General features: G+C 36.8%; 1 protein-coding gene across 5 annotated transcripts in view; it reads left to right on the top strand.

The window, feature by feature from the left end:
* The window catches only part of NRG1 (neuregulin 1), a 950,601-nt gene that overhangs the window by 793,600 nt on the left and 140,002 nt on the right, over window positions 1-16,999 (top strand). For all 5 annotated transcript variants that reach the window (XM_054566057.1, XM_054566056.1, XM_054566060.1 and 2 more), the window contains exons 2-3: window positions 4,268-4,445; window positions 13,829-13,950. In XM_054566057.1, coding sequence (XP_054422032.1) covers window positions 4,268-4,445; window positions 13,829-13,950 — 300 coding nt within the window. The remainder of the gene's footprint in view (window positions 1-4,267; window positions 4,446-13,828; window positions 13,951-16,999) is intronic.

Raw genomic sequence — 16,999 nt, 5'->3', positions numbered from 1 at the left:
GACCAGATGGCAAAGCATAAACTTAATCTATACTGTGTGTGACCATAATTTTCTCCATAAAATAGAGCAGCAAAGGAGAAATGTGATCAGTAAAAGAGTTTTACAGACTTTTCTCAGTAATTTATTTACCTCTAACATGTCTATAAAAAAAGGACATCCTTCTGCCTAGAGGACTGATTAATGATATCCGTGTGGCTTTCATTAACTAACATAATTGTCAATCACCAATTTTCACCATGAGATCTGCACGTGTGTGATGTCAGGCTTTTGAAAGGCTTTATGCAGGGAAGACTTCACTGGGGTCACAGCTGAAAGTTCACTGTTATTTGATAGTATTTTGCAGGTTTCCTGTTTAATTTGTTCAAAGCGTTAAGGCTCATCAGATTAGCTGCACAGTCAAACATGAAGAGATATGAGCTAACTTGGCATTGTCAGGTCCTTTAAAGGACAGAAACCATGACTTATCTAGTGTCACATGCTATCAGCCTGTCTTGGCAGCATATACACGTGAAAATTTGTTTCCTGTTCCTAACAGTGCAGCACAATATTTGATGTAGTCACACTGACTATATTTAAAAAAAATAAGTGTTCCGAGGGCGATTAAATCAAGAGGATTTCTGAGATGAGTGATTCTTTTTACAAAAGTTTTTCACTTTTATGACAAATATTTATTTGCCCATTAAAATATTAGAATAAATGAACATATTGCCTTCAATTGTTACGTGGTCAGAATGTAAAGAAAATATTTTTATATTACTGCAATGATTTTTTTCAACATTGTGTGACATATCAAATAAGACAGAAGTGAAAAAAAAAAGACTTTTTGAATGTACATAGTATACCTACATGCATTGAGTTAGAGGCAAAAGAGTATGTTTGTGATCTTTTAAAAGCATTTAAGACACTTACAGTCTGAAAAGCATGTGGCATTCCTCTCAGGGCTTTTGAGTTTCTATTTTAAAAGGCTGCTTTTCTTTGCACTTTACTGTCTGTCTCTGTTGATGCATTTCTGAGGGTGTGAATGTGTTCATATTAATGTCAAGCAAGTTTGAAATAGATGTAGGCAAAGACTGCTGGTAACTTGCTCTAGCTTTAAATTATTTTAGGGTGGAGAGTTCCTGCCTCTCTAGAAATGCACTGAAAGCAAAATTATGAACTGTGGTAGACCAAATACAATGAAACCACGCCAGAGATTCTTAGAACACTTATTGCATTTAAGCATTAGCTTTGCATTATGTTTGCCTTCAACCAATTTTTAATTAACACACCACTTATTCTTAGACAGGAATTGAAAGGCAAGCACAAATATTTTGCAGTCTTAAAATTCAAAACTTAAAAGTACTCAATTAAAAAAAAAATGACCACAAGCTTAGGAACTATACTGGCCTTCTTCAGTTACACCTGGATGTTAGATAGTACTTGGTGGAGTAGTTAGATTTTTTTCATGAAAGAAATTAGATTATTTTAGGTGAGTAAACCATATATCTGAGAAACATATATACTCATTAAAATATATGAATATGTAGTTATTTTATAACCTAGTGAAAGAAAATGTACCCTTGAAAATTGTCTCATTATGCATAGATGAGAAAAAACACTGTACAAACCATATATGCTCAATATTAGCTTGCATTTTGTTAAGAACCTGTGAAATATTTAGGGGTATTCTGTCAGCGTGGTTATGTGAGAAGACAAAGTAGAATTCCTGTTATTGCCACGCCTCCAGCATCCTTGAATTTGGGCTCCATGAGGGATGTGTGAGGACCTTCGTATGGTACCTCTGTGGAAGGTACCCCTGAGAGAGCGCCCATGCACTAGGACACAGTAGTGTGGCCCTGTCGGAGGTGCACCGGTTTGTTCCTGCTTTTATACTGTGGCAGATCTTGAGATAGCTCCTTCACAGGCTCTTCTCTGATGTCCATAACTACTTTTTTTCCCCCCATAAAGCAAGATCCATTTATTTGTCATGTGTCTTTAATCTCCTTGAATCTAGATCAGTTTCACAGTCTCCTGCTGTCATTGAGGACATTGACATTTTGGAGGCCCAGACCAGTTGTTTTGCAGAATATGCCTCAATTTGAATTAGTCCGATTATTCCCTCGGGGTTGAAATTAAGAGCCTTAATAAGGAAGTAAGAAATAAATGAAGACAGGACGGTGGGGAGGATGAGCAAAAGAAAGGAAAAAGAGATGCAAATGGCATGAAAATTATTTATTCAAACTAAAGAAACCAGCCTAGTCATTTGTATTCAGACTATTTTGATATAAGCACATGTATGGAGTAGGCAAAGGAATAAACCTTGAGAGTTTGGATTGTGTGACAGTTAAACAACAACAACCAAAAAACAAACCCACCCCCCAATCAAGCTAGTTCTTTTACTCTATACATAAATAATGAGGCTATTTATTTTTTTTAATATATATAAGCCAGTTTATTTGGTGCCATTTAGTTCCTCCAAATTTATTTCTTTAAAATCCTTCACCAGGCTTACCATATTGAAAATGATCTTAAAGAATTTATGGGAATGTACAGACACTATTCCAGATTGATGAGAATTTAGTCTGTTTTTAAAAACCTCCAGAACAGAGACTCATGAACTACATCTTGAAACGAAGAGTACTATGAAATCTCTCCAGGAAGTAAATCTTATTTTCAAGCTGTCAGACACAACTGTCAGGTGTCAGAGTCTGAGAACAGCTGAAATAAGTTTTCTAACTTGCCACTGTGTCTCCACATGCAGTGCCTGCTTCTCTACCTCATCCCCCAGCTTCCAAATAAATAAAAAGGGGAACTGGTCATTGTAGGAGCACTGCTGAGAAATCACAACATTCAAATGATGTTTGCTTTATCTTGGAACCTCAATATGCCCATTCCTAACAATTTTTTGATTTACTTGGTGAGGGCAGACTTGTAGGAAAACAAACAGACCCTGAGTAGGAACGATACTCCCTTTCCTGGCCGTGTCTTGCGAGGCTCTGATTGGTGTCCTTGGAGTCTTAATCGCCATCCTCCGTGAATAACTGTGCACTGCACCAGGGAGCTGCACTCTCATTTGCCTGCATTTTGTTTTTCTGGGACTCGCTGTTAATTTCTGAACTTGAGCAGAAGTAGATTTGTAGTTGGCTCTTCTAAGACTCAGTGGACACAGAATTGCTGAGATCTCAATTTCTGTGATGGTGATTATTAAATGAAAGTTTGTGTGCAGAGGAAAACCCATCCGTTATTCTTTTATTTTTAAACTGTTTTAGTATGAATAAGTTGGAATGCTATATAGAATCGTACAGTAAACTACCATTTGTATTTACTGCCTCACTTCTACAGTGGTCAACTTCTTGGGAAATTTGTTTCATTTTTATGCCTCTCCATTCCCTACCACCATTTTATTTTGAAGCAAATCTCAGATATTATAACATTTTGTTCAATAATATTTCAGTAGAGGACAGAGACTCTTTTAAGCAGTCTTGCTTAAAATAAGAATGGTATATAGGTGTTCAATGTAAAGTATTTACAAGATAATGCACAATTTGAGTATGCCCAGTCTCTCTGGAGAAGATTTAGAAGAGTTAAATCCAGTCAAAATGACCATCTGACATGAGTGTGGTGGTCTTCTGGAATAGTCATACATTGTCTAATGGGACAGTAACTATAGGTCCAAATTAAAGAGTGATGTTCACCAAAGAATTATGGTCTTGAGGAAAGGCACGTTGTTAAGATTCATGAGTTTTGTTTGTTCTTTGGGCCCTCTCTGCTGGTAGGATCATCTAACTCTGACTCTCCAGAAAGTTGTAACCTTGAAGAAGTCAGTCACTTACCTGTCTCTGAAATTAAACTTCTCCACTTAAAATACGGATGTGATGCCTGTTGTACCTATTCGCAGAACTATGATGCAGATCAGTTGTGATCTGGGATGCAAACAATCCCAGTTACATATTCTCCATCAGCGCAGGTTTTGATTCTTTGAAATGACTGCTGTTCAGGATTTTTAATAGTATCAGAGAATGTAAAGATTGAGGAAATAATTATCTAGAATATTTGTAAAGAACTTTATAACCTAGGCTCCTTTTGTACCCCCTGAGTGAATTTTGTTTGGTCATTTCAGTTTTCTTTGAGTTGAGACACCTTTTGGCTGGCTTTCCCCCACCATTTCTATCTCTTTCTCAGGTGGTAAAATCTTCGGGAATGGTGTCCTGATCAGACTCACCCAAAACTGATATTTCTCTTTGAAAGATGACCAGGTGATCAGAACTTTTTTTCTTTCTCTTTTCAGCCTTGCCTCTCCGATTGAAAGAGATGAAAAGCCAGGAGTCGGCAGCAGGCTCCAAACTAGTGCTTCGGTGTGAGACCATTTCCGAATATTCCTCTCTCAGATTCAAATGGTTCAAGAATGGGAATGAATTAAACCGAAAGAACAAACCACAAAACATCAAGATACAAAAAAGGCCAGGGTAAGTTACTGCATATAACAGAAGAGGCAATACTTAACAGCCTAATAAAAAAAAAAATACAAGTGATCAAAAACATGCTATACAATAAATGAAAAGATTTTTATTGTATAAAATGACCAGAAACTGTGTCATTATACAGGAAGGATTTTGAAGTTTCTGATTCTTACAACTTCTGGATGAGGATAAGAAAGGACGGATGTGGAGAAAACTGTAGGGTTGGGGGTAGATAGAAGAGACGAAAGAAGATGCGATTAATGGTAGCTGTTGTAATAGTAACAGGTTAGAACCCAAAATTCAATTTCACATTAAGACAAATGCTGTTTAGAGTACCAAGGCCTTACCCAGTCAAAATCCTGATTTTATTATATATCAATAGCTCAATAAATTACCTAGGTTTATGGAAATAGAATGTTATCCATTGAATTTGAACTATTTTCAGGTAAGAAGCTGATACATCAAATTATACCTAATAAGAATTTTTACCTGACAGAAGTTTATTATACTCCATCACTGCTATAGCAGATTTTAAAAGCAGGTAATCCTGAGTGGCAAGAATATTAAGTTTTCATGTCCTCCCTGAGGAGGTCCATATGTGGAAGGGCTTCATGTGATTCCTATACAATCTTGATAGGTATGATCTGTAACTACCCTAAAATGATGCTCCTTTTTTTATCCCTATACTCTTCATAAATATTTCATTATTTAAGAAATTTTCCTTCTAATATCAAACTATAATGAAAATTACTACTAATTTTGAAATTAGTGAAAGCTATTTTGGGTTTTGCTTAGAAATACCCTTTAATCAATGTGACATGTGTAATAGTGGTTCCGAGCTCAAAGATTACCCACACTTCAGAGGATTCCAGTGAAATCCCAGGGATGGTAACAGAAGCAGCAACAAAAGAATCTCCCCCAGTACTTGATTTCTAGGACAGCAACCAAAATATTGTCACACACTCATGAGCAAGAGAAAGCCGGGTGATTATAATGGAAATTTCATTTCACTTTGCCAAAATGTTAATTGCTATAATAACCATAATTAGTGATTTTTCCCCCCTAGTTTCCATGGTTTTATTAACTATACTGCTCATTCTCAGTAACAATACACAATCAGTAAAAAGAATGATTTGGAAGTATACTAAAGTGTGGAGGAAAGAATGGGTATCACTTTTTCAGCAGGTGGTACTTCAGAGATTACAAAAAATAATACTGTAAAGTGTCATGGTGTTTTTATGCATCGTGTTATTTATTACATTTCCATAGGTAGTAAGGGCAGTTGAACTATACATGGTATCTAATCTTGCAGACTAAGAAATCAAGGGTTAAAAAGCATTATGCCTTGCCTTGAATCACACAACTAGTTAGACTAAGCTGAAATACAAATCTGTTTCTTGATTTCTTAATGCCTCCTTCCTTCTTCAAACATGGAAACCACACATGATATTTAATAGCATGTGCATGTGGGGAGGGGAAGAGATAGAGAGAATGAATTGAAAAAATAAATATGGTATTTACGGAGAGGTTAAAAAAACTTTTAGGTAGATTTTGGTGTCTGTTTTGTTTTTCATCAAATAGACAAGTTAGTAGAAATTAAGTTGTCCTCACAAGGCAGTACTCTGTCCCATTCATTTTTGTGTGGCTGTCAGATGATACCGATGATATTTAAGTGCCCATGAAAGGGTTTATGCTGGACCAGTGGAGAAATGGAGGGATCATAGGTTGATATCTTTACACCTCAGGGTCATCAGATTGTAGAGAGGTTATCCGGGTCAGGCTTCTATAAAACGCAAGAGTTCCATGGACACCGCGCTGAAACACTGTGGGGCTGGGGAACTTCAGGGTGCTTAAGCAGCCCATCCATTTAGAAATAGCGATCTTTTAGAAAATGATTAGTTACATTGAGGTAAATTCTACTTTATCATAAGTCAAGATTGCATTAGGGAGATGAAATGTCTAGCACATCGTATTGGACAATAAAACTAAGTGCTATGTTAGTTGTAGGTTACTGATGCCAAGTGCCAGGGGCATTGGGAAGAGGCGGAGACCCTGAGAGCTTTAGCAGCAGCTTGGAGAGGGGAGGTTTGACCTGCTGCAGGGAGAGTCCCCTTTGGTAGGGTGGGTGCGAGGGGTGGACAGTTCCAGGGAAGAGCGGGAATCACAGTCAGAAGCAGGCCCTGCTCAGAGGCCACTGGGATTAGAGCAGTGGGCGAGTAGGTGGAAATTTTACGCTTTCTTGGACAAGCTGTTGTGTGTCAGACCCTGAGCTGGATGCTGGGTATGGAGAGGTGAACAAGACCTGCTCCCCGTTAAGAGGCTTGGTCTACAGGGGAGAGAAATGTAAACATTAGAGAAATGAAACGATAGTCAGTTTCAACTTGTACAATAGTAATACTGGCGAGATGCTGTAGTGTAGAAGGCTAGTGCAGATGGGGGAGGGGCCCCAGTCAGGGACAGGGGTAGCTTCCTAAAAGTTCTAGAAGGGAAGGGGGCTGGGAGAGGAGAGGTTTATCCAGGCTGTTGCAACTGAACAAAATGTCGGGCAGGCTGCAAGTATAAGGAGGCCTAGTGAGAAGTAAATGAAGTTGAGTAGAGAATATGAAAATAAGGAACAAAAAGAAAGTGAGCTGCTTAGAATAACGACAGTTTTGAAAGAGTATTTTTTTTTTTTTTTGGCTTCCAGAGGCAATTTGTTCCATGGCTTGGATGACATATAAAAGTATCATTAGTATTCAGAAAAGCATGTTCATATTGGCTCCATAGGCCCAGACAACTAAGAGCACTGGCTACATATTAATAAAATCCCATTATACCAGATAGGCCAATATTCAGGAATGGCTTCTTTTAAACAATAGCTTTGCTGGAGAGACTTAAATGGAAAAAAAAAAAAGAGAGACATTTTATTCAAGATATGTAACTATCAATTACTCTTGGAAAAACAGTTGACATGTTTGATCTTCTAAAAATAAGACATCTAGCGTAAAGTGGGCAGCTACTTGCTAAGTGATCAGCTTCTCAGGTTTCAGAATTGGGTCGTCAGTCATTTCTGAAGGTTTATTTTTTTAAAACATAAATTAGTGTTGTCACCTTTTCTTAAGTATAAAGGACCAAACTGAATCTAAATTTAATCAACATTTGCAAGGTGCTCTGTTAATTTCATGTTGTCTTATAAATATTAGAGGATGAGTACTGTTATTATTATACTCATTTAAAGTTAAGATCCTAAGAATGAAGGGTGTTTCTCCCTGGACATCTCACGTTAACAAATGGTAAAACTTAGTTTTGAAATTGGTCTGACTTCCTGTCACACATCCTTTCACAAATACTTCTGATTTTGCTATCTACAATTTAGTCATGACACAGAGCTAGGAACATGTTTAGGCTTAGAGTGAAGTCTTTAATAAAAACATTCCTATTTTTCAGTTTTGTCTACATATGTATAATTTTTCATTACCAAGCTGTTCAAAATGTTAATGCTTTACATTGTTTACTTACTTGGTTACTTGACTTAAACTTCATCTTACTACACTTGATATTAGCAAAGAGGCTAAGAAGCAGTGAACTTTATCTTTAGATGGTAATCGCCCAGGAGGGGTGAATTTTAGTGTGAGGTTTGGGGTTTCTCTGGCATTCTCTTTATTTAAGTAAAACATTGACTCTTTTCTAGTCCTTGGTCTAAGGTTTCTTTTTCACATTTTATAATCTAGATTGTTCGTAGCAGGCAGAATTTTCTTTTAATCCCTTTGTGTTATGAAAAGCTTTCAAACTAATATGCAATTTCTATTATTTTGTAATATAAAGTCTTATCTCCCTTCTGCTCCTGCCCCTACTAATAAACTACATTCCTACATGTTCTTCCTATGATTTTGAGTTCATGTTTGAGTCTTTGTTTATTTTGTTTGGCCAAGCAAAGTGTGGGACCAATTAAAAGAAATGGAAACTGCCCCAGTGGTGTATGTCTGCTTATTCCTTTGTTCTCGTTTCCTTTGCCTGGTGAATGAAGAAAACTGATTAAATAAAGAGCTTGGTGTGTGGCAGATTCTTATCTGGGGCTGTCAGATTGGCCTCATTTAAATATCTGTTCTATATTAGCCATATTGAAGGCTGACTTCTTATTGCCTGTGGATGGCACACATTTTTAGATGCTCTTAATTATGTCTCAGCTCTTCACTTTTGTTATTACATTTTTTATTTTGTTTAAAACTGGCTCTACTCGATCAAGTTTAAAATTTTTTTAAAATTATTTCTTCTGTTGTTGATTGTTGCAGGTTTTTTTTCTCTATAGTAGAAAAAGTTGATACATAACCCCTTCTCTTTTTAGCTTAGTAGCTCTGGGAGGTCATTTTAATTTTATATGTAAGGAAATCTCAAATTCTTTCATATAAAATGGGAATACCAAGTGCCTATTTCATATGGTTTATGCGAGGCATTTGGTGTAGTGCCTGGTTCTGTATAGTATAATAATTGCCTATGGGGTCCCTCTCCCCTTCTCATTATTGACAGTTCTGCAGTATCTGAAGCTGTTTGACACACACACGTCCATGTGCACACACAGAGCTCGTATATGGTTCTTTAGAGACCAGAGCAATGGGATTATGTAAACTGATCCCTCTATATGTTTAAGTTGTCTTGGCATGCAAACTGGAGTGGAAGAATCTAGCTAAATAAGAAAAATGAGATAGTAAATATTGGAACAGTGAATCCATCTTGTAAGTAAGCACTTATTGAAGGAACAGCATTTACATTTCCTTACAAAAGAAGACAAAGAAATTAATATTTAGCACTTGTTATATATTTATAAGTTAGTTTGTATTAATTTATTTTTACATTTCATTATATTTTCTGATCTCAAAGCTAGTGTATGCTTATTGCAAAAAATCTTAATATTGCAGGAATTTAGAATGTAATTATGATAACAGCTAACATTTGTCAGGAGCTTACCATATTTCAAGCATTGTTTTAAACACTTTACGTAAACTAATTCTTTCAGTACTTTTAGAAAATGAAAAGAATCCACCAAAACATCAAGCCCTCCCAGGTTGCCAGATAACTCATCAATGAAATAGTATAAAGTTAATTTTATGATTGGAAGGGAATTTCAGTAATTTTGTACAAGTTAACATCCTTCCTACAGACTGTATATGGGAACCTGCTGAGAGTAAAGCAAAATAGTTGTATCCATACTTATCAAAGCCCCAAATTGTTGCAGGATATGATTTTCAAGAAAAGTTTGTCTATTTCTTCACTCTTGTTACATATTTCCTATTCCTTCTCTAAGACACAAGGATTGAAGAACTTCATAGTTACATATATGACAAGTGTGCAAAGGGGCCATAAGCATGAGCACCTAGATCTGCGATTTTCCTGTTTGTTCCCTGGAGAATCTTAAGTTTCCATTGGATGGAAAAAAGGGTTGACAGGCACCTTGACCTGAATGCTTTTTCTCTTTTACATATTTTTAACTGTGAGGCTCTGATTTAGGCTTTCATTTTAAAACAGAATTTTTTTTTTTTTTTTTTTTGCAAAAACTGGTTGAAACTACTGATCTAATTTAATCTTTCTCTGCATAGAGATATTCTTGTTAAGAGTGTGCTTGACAGGTGGTTATCCAGACTTCAGTCTTTCTGAAGAAGAAAACCGAACTTTCAGAAGCCCTCTATTCATTTAAAATATGCCTTCTCTTTCCTCTAAGACGTAATTCTCCTTCAAGAACTTCTCCAAATCATTTCCTGTTCTAGATGACAACCATGAAATGGATTACAATAGCTTCCCATATCTTGTTTATATCTGCCTGCCAGTGGGCCTTTGTTTCTTTAACAGAATCCTCTCTGTGCCCTGTTCGATTCTGACCACCCTGTTCTAAAGTCCTCTAGATATTGATGTTTTTCATCAAATGCGACTTCAAAACATAATTCAATATTCTAGATGAGATCCAGCCTGTGAGCAGTGTATTGAGACTTTTATCCAATTTGATTTATGTTGTTTTATATTGATTTGACCAAACAGTGCATTTCTTTCTTTTTCTTTTTATTTTATTAGTTGTTTAAAATGGAGTAATATTAAACACATGACTAATTGAAATCCTTTTTTCTGTATGAGTTGTTGTTAAAGCATGTCTTTTTCAGCCTGTATTTCTGCTACCGATTTTTGAGCCTGAATGTATTTGTTAGGCTTATCTTGATTAAATTGAATCTTGGTCTTGGCCCATTGATGTTCAGTGAGAAAATTCCCAAGGGTGGTCTCTATAGAAAGGATTCCTTAGCCACAAGTCATGCCTGCCTTAGAAATTCACAGTACACATTTGCATAGAAACAACTATGGGGTACTGTTGCAAAGAAATGTTTTTAACTTTGCTTAATGCAATGTTTATCTGAACATAGAAAATTTTTTCTTTTTTTTCTTGTTCTTTCTCTCTTTTTAAAGCATAACATTTATTTATACTATTTGGAATAACATTGCAGAAAACAATACCCATGTCTATTGGGAGAATTTTGAGTTTAAGAGCTATCCCTTTAAGATTATGTTAACTATAAATTTGATTACCATGTTTCTTATAGCTTGACTCAGTTCAATAGTTAAAATAAATAACAATGGCATGGGGTCAAGAGAGAACTCTACATGTCTTAAAAGATTGTTCCTAGATTTTTATAAATAAGAAAGAAGGGGTAGTCTTGGAATTGCAATAATCTTGGAGTGTTGTACATTCTTAGAATGTTGTTTTAATTATCTTATTTCAGAGTTTTGGGGCTTAACCAGAAAATTGCTCTTATCTTACTTTAGGAATTCACTTTTTATTTTGTGTTGAAAACCAGGATATTCTAGTCCTGATATTCTTCACAATTTATCTGTCAGTTATTGTTAGTGGTTCCACGGTTGTAAATGAAAATTCTTTCAGCTAAGTACACTACTTTGGAATGGACAAGCTTATGGACATTGTTTCTCATTTTTCTTCATAGATGTCTGTCATGAGGGAAACTTGTCATGTATGAATAAAGTACACAGCTGATAATATATGTTAAAAGCACTATATTTGAATACCCCAAACCAGGCTTAAATGTTAACAGAACTTGACAGGGGGTAAATCTCCTAATATTGTTGTATTTTGATAATTTTAAGAGTTGTTACATTTTATTATTAAATCTTAACATCTACTTGCCAGGGTGCTTGCCATTAGAATGATCTATTTTGATTTATAAGGATACACCAGGGAAACTCTTCTATGAATAACCTTTCTGATTAATATGGGAATATCCCTGTATAAATGGCCCTTGGATCTTCCCCTCATTACATGGATAAACAAGGTGTTTGTTATATCAGGTCCACTTCTTATCAACTTTGTTCTGTAGACCATTATTTTCAGAAAATATTAACAGATAAGCCATGTGAATGACAAAGATTTCATGGTCAAAGAAGTCTGAGAGACACTAAATAATATATTTCCCTCTTGGAGAGTCAGAATACATTAGCATATTAAAGAGTTTGAGAAATCATGTAGGATTAAAAAAAAAAACCAAAACAAAAAACAAAACTAGGAGCCTGATCGTGTTTAACCTGATGTCTTCTAAACTTATTTGAGCATAGCCCACCTTTTTGTTTTTGTTTTGTCTTCTCAAGTTTATCTGTTGACATTGTTCGGAGTCATAGCCAGCTGATGAAGTTAGTTTTTCAGTCCCCATGTTGGCGTGGCTGTCGCTGCCCTCGCTCTGGCCCGCCTCCTCCTGTCTCTGCCCTCTTCATGTCGCGTCCTCCTTCCCTACAGCCTACGCTGGGAACAGTGTGCCTTGCAGAGAGCTTAAGTGGGAACATCCAGATAGTGTCTTCATCTCTTCACACAGTTATCTAACAATGTTTGAGGATGCACCAGGGACAAAGCAGTGATACAGAGATGGCACACGTGAGGCTGCCCGGAAGTTTAAATCATGAACTGCCCCTTAAAGTGTGTGTGTCCCAACTTGAGAGACAGGACATGCCGAAAGCACTGTGGGGATCATGAGAGAGAGATGCAAAGCTGTCAGAATGTAGACTAAGGAGGGAGCAGCTTTGGCTACATGATCATGGATGACTTGGTGAAGGACTTGGCGCTTGAGATGGTTTTTCTGTGATCCTGTCAGCTAATACCTTGATAGTTAGGAGTAGGGGGTCCCATCTGAGGAGGAAGAACTAATACATGCCGGAGCACCAAGACACCAGATCACAAGGTCGTGGGACTGGGTGGGTGTTCAGTTTGACAGGATGGAGGAGAATAGTATGAATTACATTTGGAATAATTGTTCTAATTTAATTAATACTATTATATGGCAAAATACCAGAAAATCCACTAAAGAACTTGGAAGGCATAATTTATGGGAGGTTTGCATATAATCCTGAATTGCCGTTTTTGCTTCCTGTCTTTTTCTCCCTGTTGTTTTCCTCTCAGGAGCCTAGGCAGTCAGTACCAGGCCTGAGTGTACAAGGGTGCTTTTAAAAGGCTTTATATTGTAACAGCAACCTCATCCTACTAAAAATAGTTACAGAAAAAAAAGTAGAATAAAAGGTTTTATTAAATGCTGAGCCAATCCCAGTATTTCTGTTTTTAAATCATAGAGACTGCTTAAAGGATAAGCAATGTGCAACAGTAAACCATAGACAGATGCAATCACAATTCTGCCCACATTCACAGAGTTCAAAAATATTGATTTAACGTGCAGAGTTTTATAAAAGTGTGTGCTATTGTTGCATTAGTATTTATTTCAGTATTAAGAACAGTCTGTGTGGTACTATGCTCCTAGCAATGAGAGTCTTAAAGAAAGGCAAATTCCTTTTCTTTAGGAAATGATAAATCCTTTTCACTCAAAATTAACATAGTTCCTGCTATTAGTCCACTGAGAACAGAAGTGCAGAGCATTTTAATCTACTCTGGCCTTAAGTGTCTGCCTTTACCAGATTTGCAAGAAATGATTTTACCCTTTTTACTTTCCTAAATCTTAGTGGCAGGTGACATTTAGAAATAGAGAGGAAAGAAAATGTACCAGCTGAGTTGAGAAAAAATTGGAGGCATAATGGTGGCAGTAGAAGAATGAAAAGAAAAATTAAACTTCTTTTAAATTCCTGACCTGAGTGATAAAATGAAAACTATATCCATGTTTTTTTTTTAATTTAATTTTATTTTTTTTAATTTATTTACTTTTTAAATACATTTGTCTCCATGGTTTAACTTCAATGCGACATGTCTTACTTCTCTGTTCTTGGTAAAATCATAGGTCTCTGTACTGGGAAGCTGTGATTTAATATGGTGCGTGTAGTGTGGGGGGTTAGTTTGAGAACTCTGAAACGACAGAGGAATCTGTTTTGATGATCATCGTATTTCTGTGAAACGTACTTACACCACTTTGGTTCTGATCTTATAGGAAGTCAGAACTTCGCATTAACAAAGCATCACTGGCTGATTCTGGAGAATATATGTGCCAAGTGATCAGCAAGTTAGGAAATGACAGTGCCTCTGCCAATATCACCATTGTGGATTCAAATGGTAAGAGATACCTTACTTCATCCTATTTCTCAATCTGTCAGAGGAGTAATCAAGATATGTGGTGAGACTTGTGATAAACTGCTGTGTTAAATAGCATTTTGAACAAATTTAAAAAAAACAAACATTTTCTATATCTTGTATGTTCTCCAGAAAGCTCTCTACTCCCTGAGGTTATGTAGTCCTGAAATATGCATAGATTTTTAAAAAAGAATTTGATAAGGTCATGAATGTCAGAGACAGGACTGGCCACTAAAAGAAAGTTGTTGTACCTCCCACTAAGTTAGATGGGGAGGGCAGTCAAGTCTTTGGCTCTGTTAGCAACTGAATATGTATACGTGTGTGTGTGTGTGTGTGTGTGTGTGTGTGAGAGAGTGTGTGTGTGTGTTTATTATAGAATGCATATGTATATACAGAATTTATGTATATTATATATTTTTACATGTATTATGTGTAAATATATGTATATTGTGTGTATAAACAATACAATCTTGACTTAGTCTTGGCAGTTCTTACTTGCTTAGATGTATTTGTAATACATCTGGCTCTAGGTAGTAGAAAGTTAAGGCTATTAGTTTTTTTCTTTTGAAGCCTATTAACTCTGAAATTAGGGAAGTCGAGACAAAGCATTTCTTTACTGGGAATAGGCTTGAGTTTCTGCCTTCCTGAGAACTGAGAGCAGCGCCCAGGGACATTGGTTAAAAAAGTGCTTTGGAGGTTGCAGTTGCTATCTACCCTCTGACAACTTTTCTGAGTTATCTGAGGAAAGCGAAAGACCCACAGCTGGTCTCTCTGTCTGTTCATCCCAACACTCCATTAGATGGAGTCACCTGTGGAGCCTACCAGTGCGCTGGCAGCGAGCATCTCAATCTCTTGAAGCGATAGGTGCTTCTTTTTCTTTATGAATATGGCACTTCATTACTGCCTTCACAAGCCCTGCTGTCTGTGATAAAATCAAGCCTAACTGTACTGCATTTAGGTATCAGATAGATGACAAAGTATGTCCACTGCAAAGGCCTGATCTTAAGGTGATAACATAAAACTGCTAGTCCCACGATGGAAGAGTAAAAGTAACTTGGAGGGTTAACTCCATAGGAGACTGATGTGTGTAGTTTGTGTCAGTTGACTTAACAGAATAGACAGAAAGGAGTGAGATGAAAATATGGAAGGACTGGGAAAGCCCAGGTTAATTCCTAGTCTTCTCAGGATTTCCCAACAAACTGCTCTATTGCAGTGCAATTATAGTTCATTACTTTCATTGTAAATACCTCCATCCACAGAAAGTAAAGGACAACAGTGAAAAGTAGTTTCCGTTACTATTTTTAGAAGCTGTGTTTATAGTTTAAAAATGTAAAAGCCATTTAAAATTTATGTGAATAAATATAATATCACTTTACCTTTTAGTCAGCACAGGTTAAATAATAGATTTTTGCTACTATTTTTCACCCATGTAGAATTTTATAGGATGCTACTTGAAACACAAATTTATAAATTAATATTAGTGGCTTATTTTTTCCCTATTAAACCGTGTTTAGTAGCTTTTTCTCAGTTTGTTACTGGCTTGATTCAATGTGTTTCCTCGGTAAATGCTATTGAATTATGATTTCGACACTTCGATTAGATTTATGTAGCTATGCATACCATAAAGTCCTAAGAAAATAAAATTAGAGTAAGTTTCATGGTCTCACCAAATATTCAATATTTTTATATATATATATTTGAAACCAATATTGAAACATTATATATATAATAATATATATAATATATATAATAATATATAATATATATATATATTATTGACCAACTAGAGTGTAGAGAAATGAAAGTAGGGAAGTTTTTGATAATAGATCTTTTATACCTGACAAGAATAAGGAGAACTTCATGGAACATTGTAAGAAGGTCCTTCTTGAACAACCAATAACATTCCTCAGGGTTAGTGGGCTTTTATTGGCCTATTTGAAGCATCTGAGGGAGAATGAAAGATCTCAGTGACAATGCGAGGTGGTCTTGTCTTTATTTTCTTCTTAGAACATTAGGAAGAGTTCACCCTTACCCAGCCCTCTCACTGCATTTAAGAAGAAATGGAGATTTAGACTGTGTCTTAGACAGACACATTCAGCATCAGAAGATACTGAGTAGAGAAAGGGGCCATGAACCCAGATTCCTTTAATTCCTGGTCCAGTGTAGCTCACTCTATACCAGACTGCGTGTTTGCCAGTGTTCATGGTTGACTCTTTGAATTGTAAAGAAGAAAAACTGAAGGGATGGTGTGAGGCATGATAAGGAGAAAGAGATTCCATGGGGAAGAGGTAGACCTTCACTAGAACGGGGCCTCAAGGAGATGGAGCTGAACCCGGGGCATCTCTGGGAATGTCAACAAGGGGAGTTTGTGGCTCTTCTCTGTTTCTGCCGCTCATATGCCTCAGATATTTCTTGACTCTTCTGATATTTCTTGTATCTTCTCACTGCTCCTGCTTTCAACTATGCTTCTTCATAATCCCAAATTTTGACCTAGATATGACCCCCCTTGGCCATCTTCTTCTTCATGACTCTTTTTAAGGCATTCTCTCAGTTCCAACTCCTTCTGTATGATTGTTTCCTTAGCTCCCAAATCAAATTCCCCCTAACAAGAATCTGATTGGTAGAGTCTATTGTATCAGACTGCACGGATAGACCTAGACAGTTTACAAATCATTTGCCTTCTCGTCAGGTGCCCACCACGGGCTCAGCCCAGGAGAGTGAAGCTGGAAGCTGGGCTGCCTGGAAACACCCCTGTCCTCAGAGGCAGGGGGTGTGGAGTGTAGCTCACCATAGCCTGCGGCATAGCTGGCGCCTTGACCCACAAGGCTAGCGCATTGTGTCTGTTGAGAGACTCGTCTCCCTACACCACAGGGGCTTGGTTATAGTGCAACTGAAAGGAAAATATGTAATCATTCTGGCCCTTCACTCTCTTCCACTGCCATCTGTGAATTGGCTACATTCAGATCAAGGCTGATTATCATAGAAGTCAGCTTGGGTCTGAGCGCTGTGGGACGCAGAGGCACTACTTTAT

The sequence above is a fragment of the Pteronotus mesoamericanus genome, unplaced genomic scaffold (assembly GCF_021234165.1).
Source record: "Pteronotus mesoamericanus isolate MK-2021 breed Mesoamerican mustached bat unplaced genomic scaffold, CSHL_Meso_final contig_169, whole genome shotgun sequence".
Taxonomy (NCBI): domain Eukaryota; kingdom Metazoa; phylum Chordata; class Mammalia; order Chiroptera; family Mormoopidae; genus Pteronotus; species Pteronotus mesoamericanus.
This window is presented reverse-complemented; position numbering and strand designations above follow the sequence as displayed.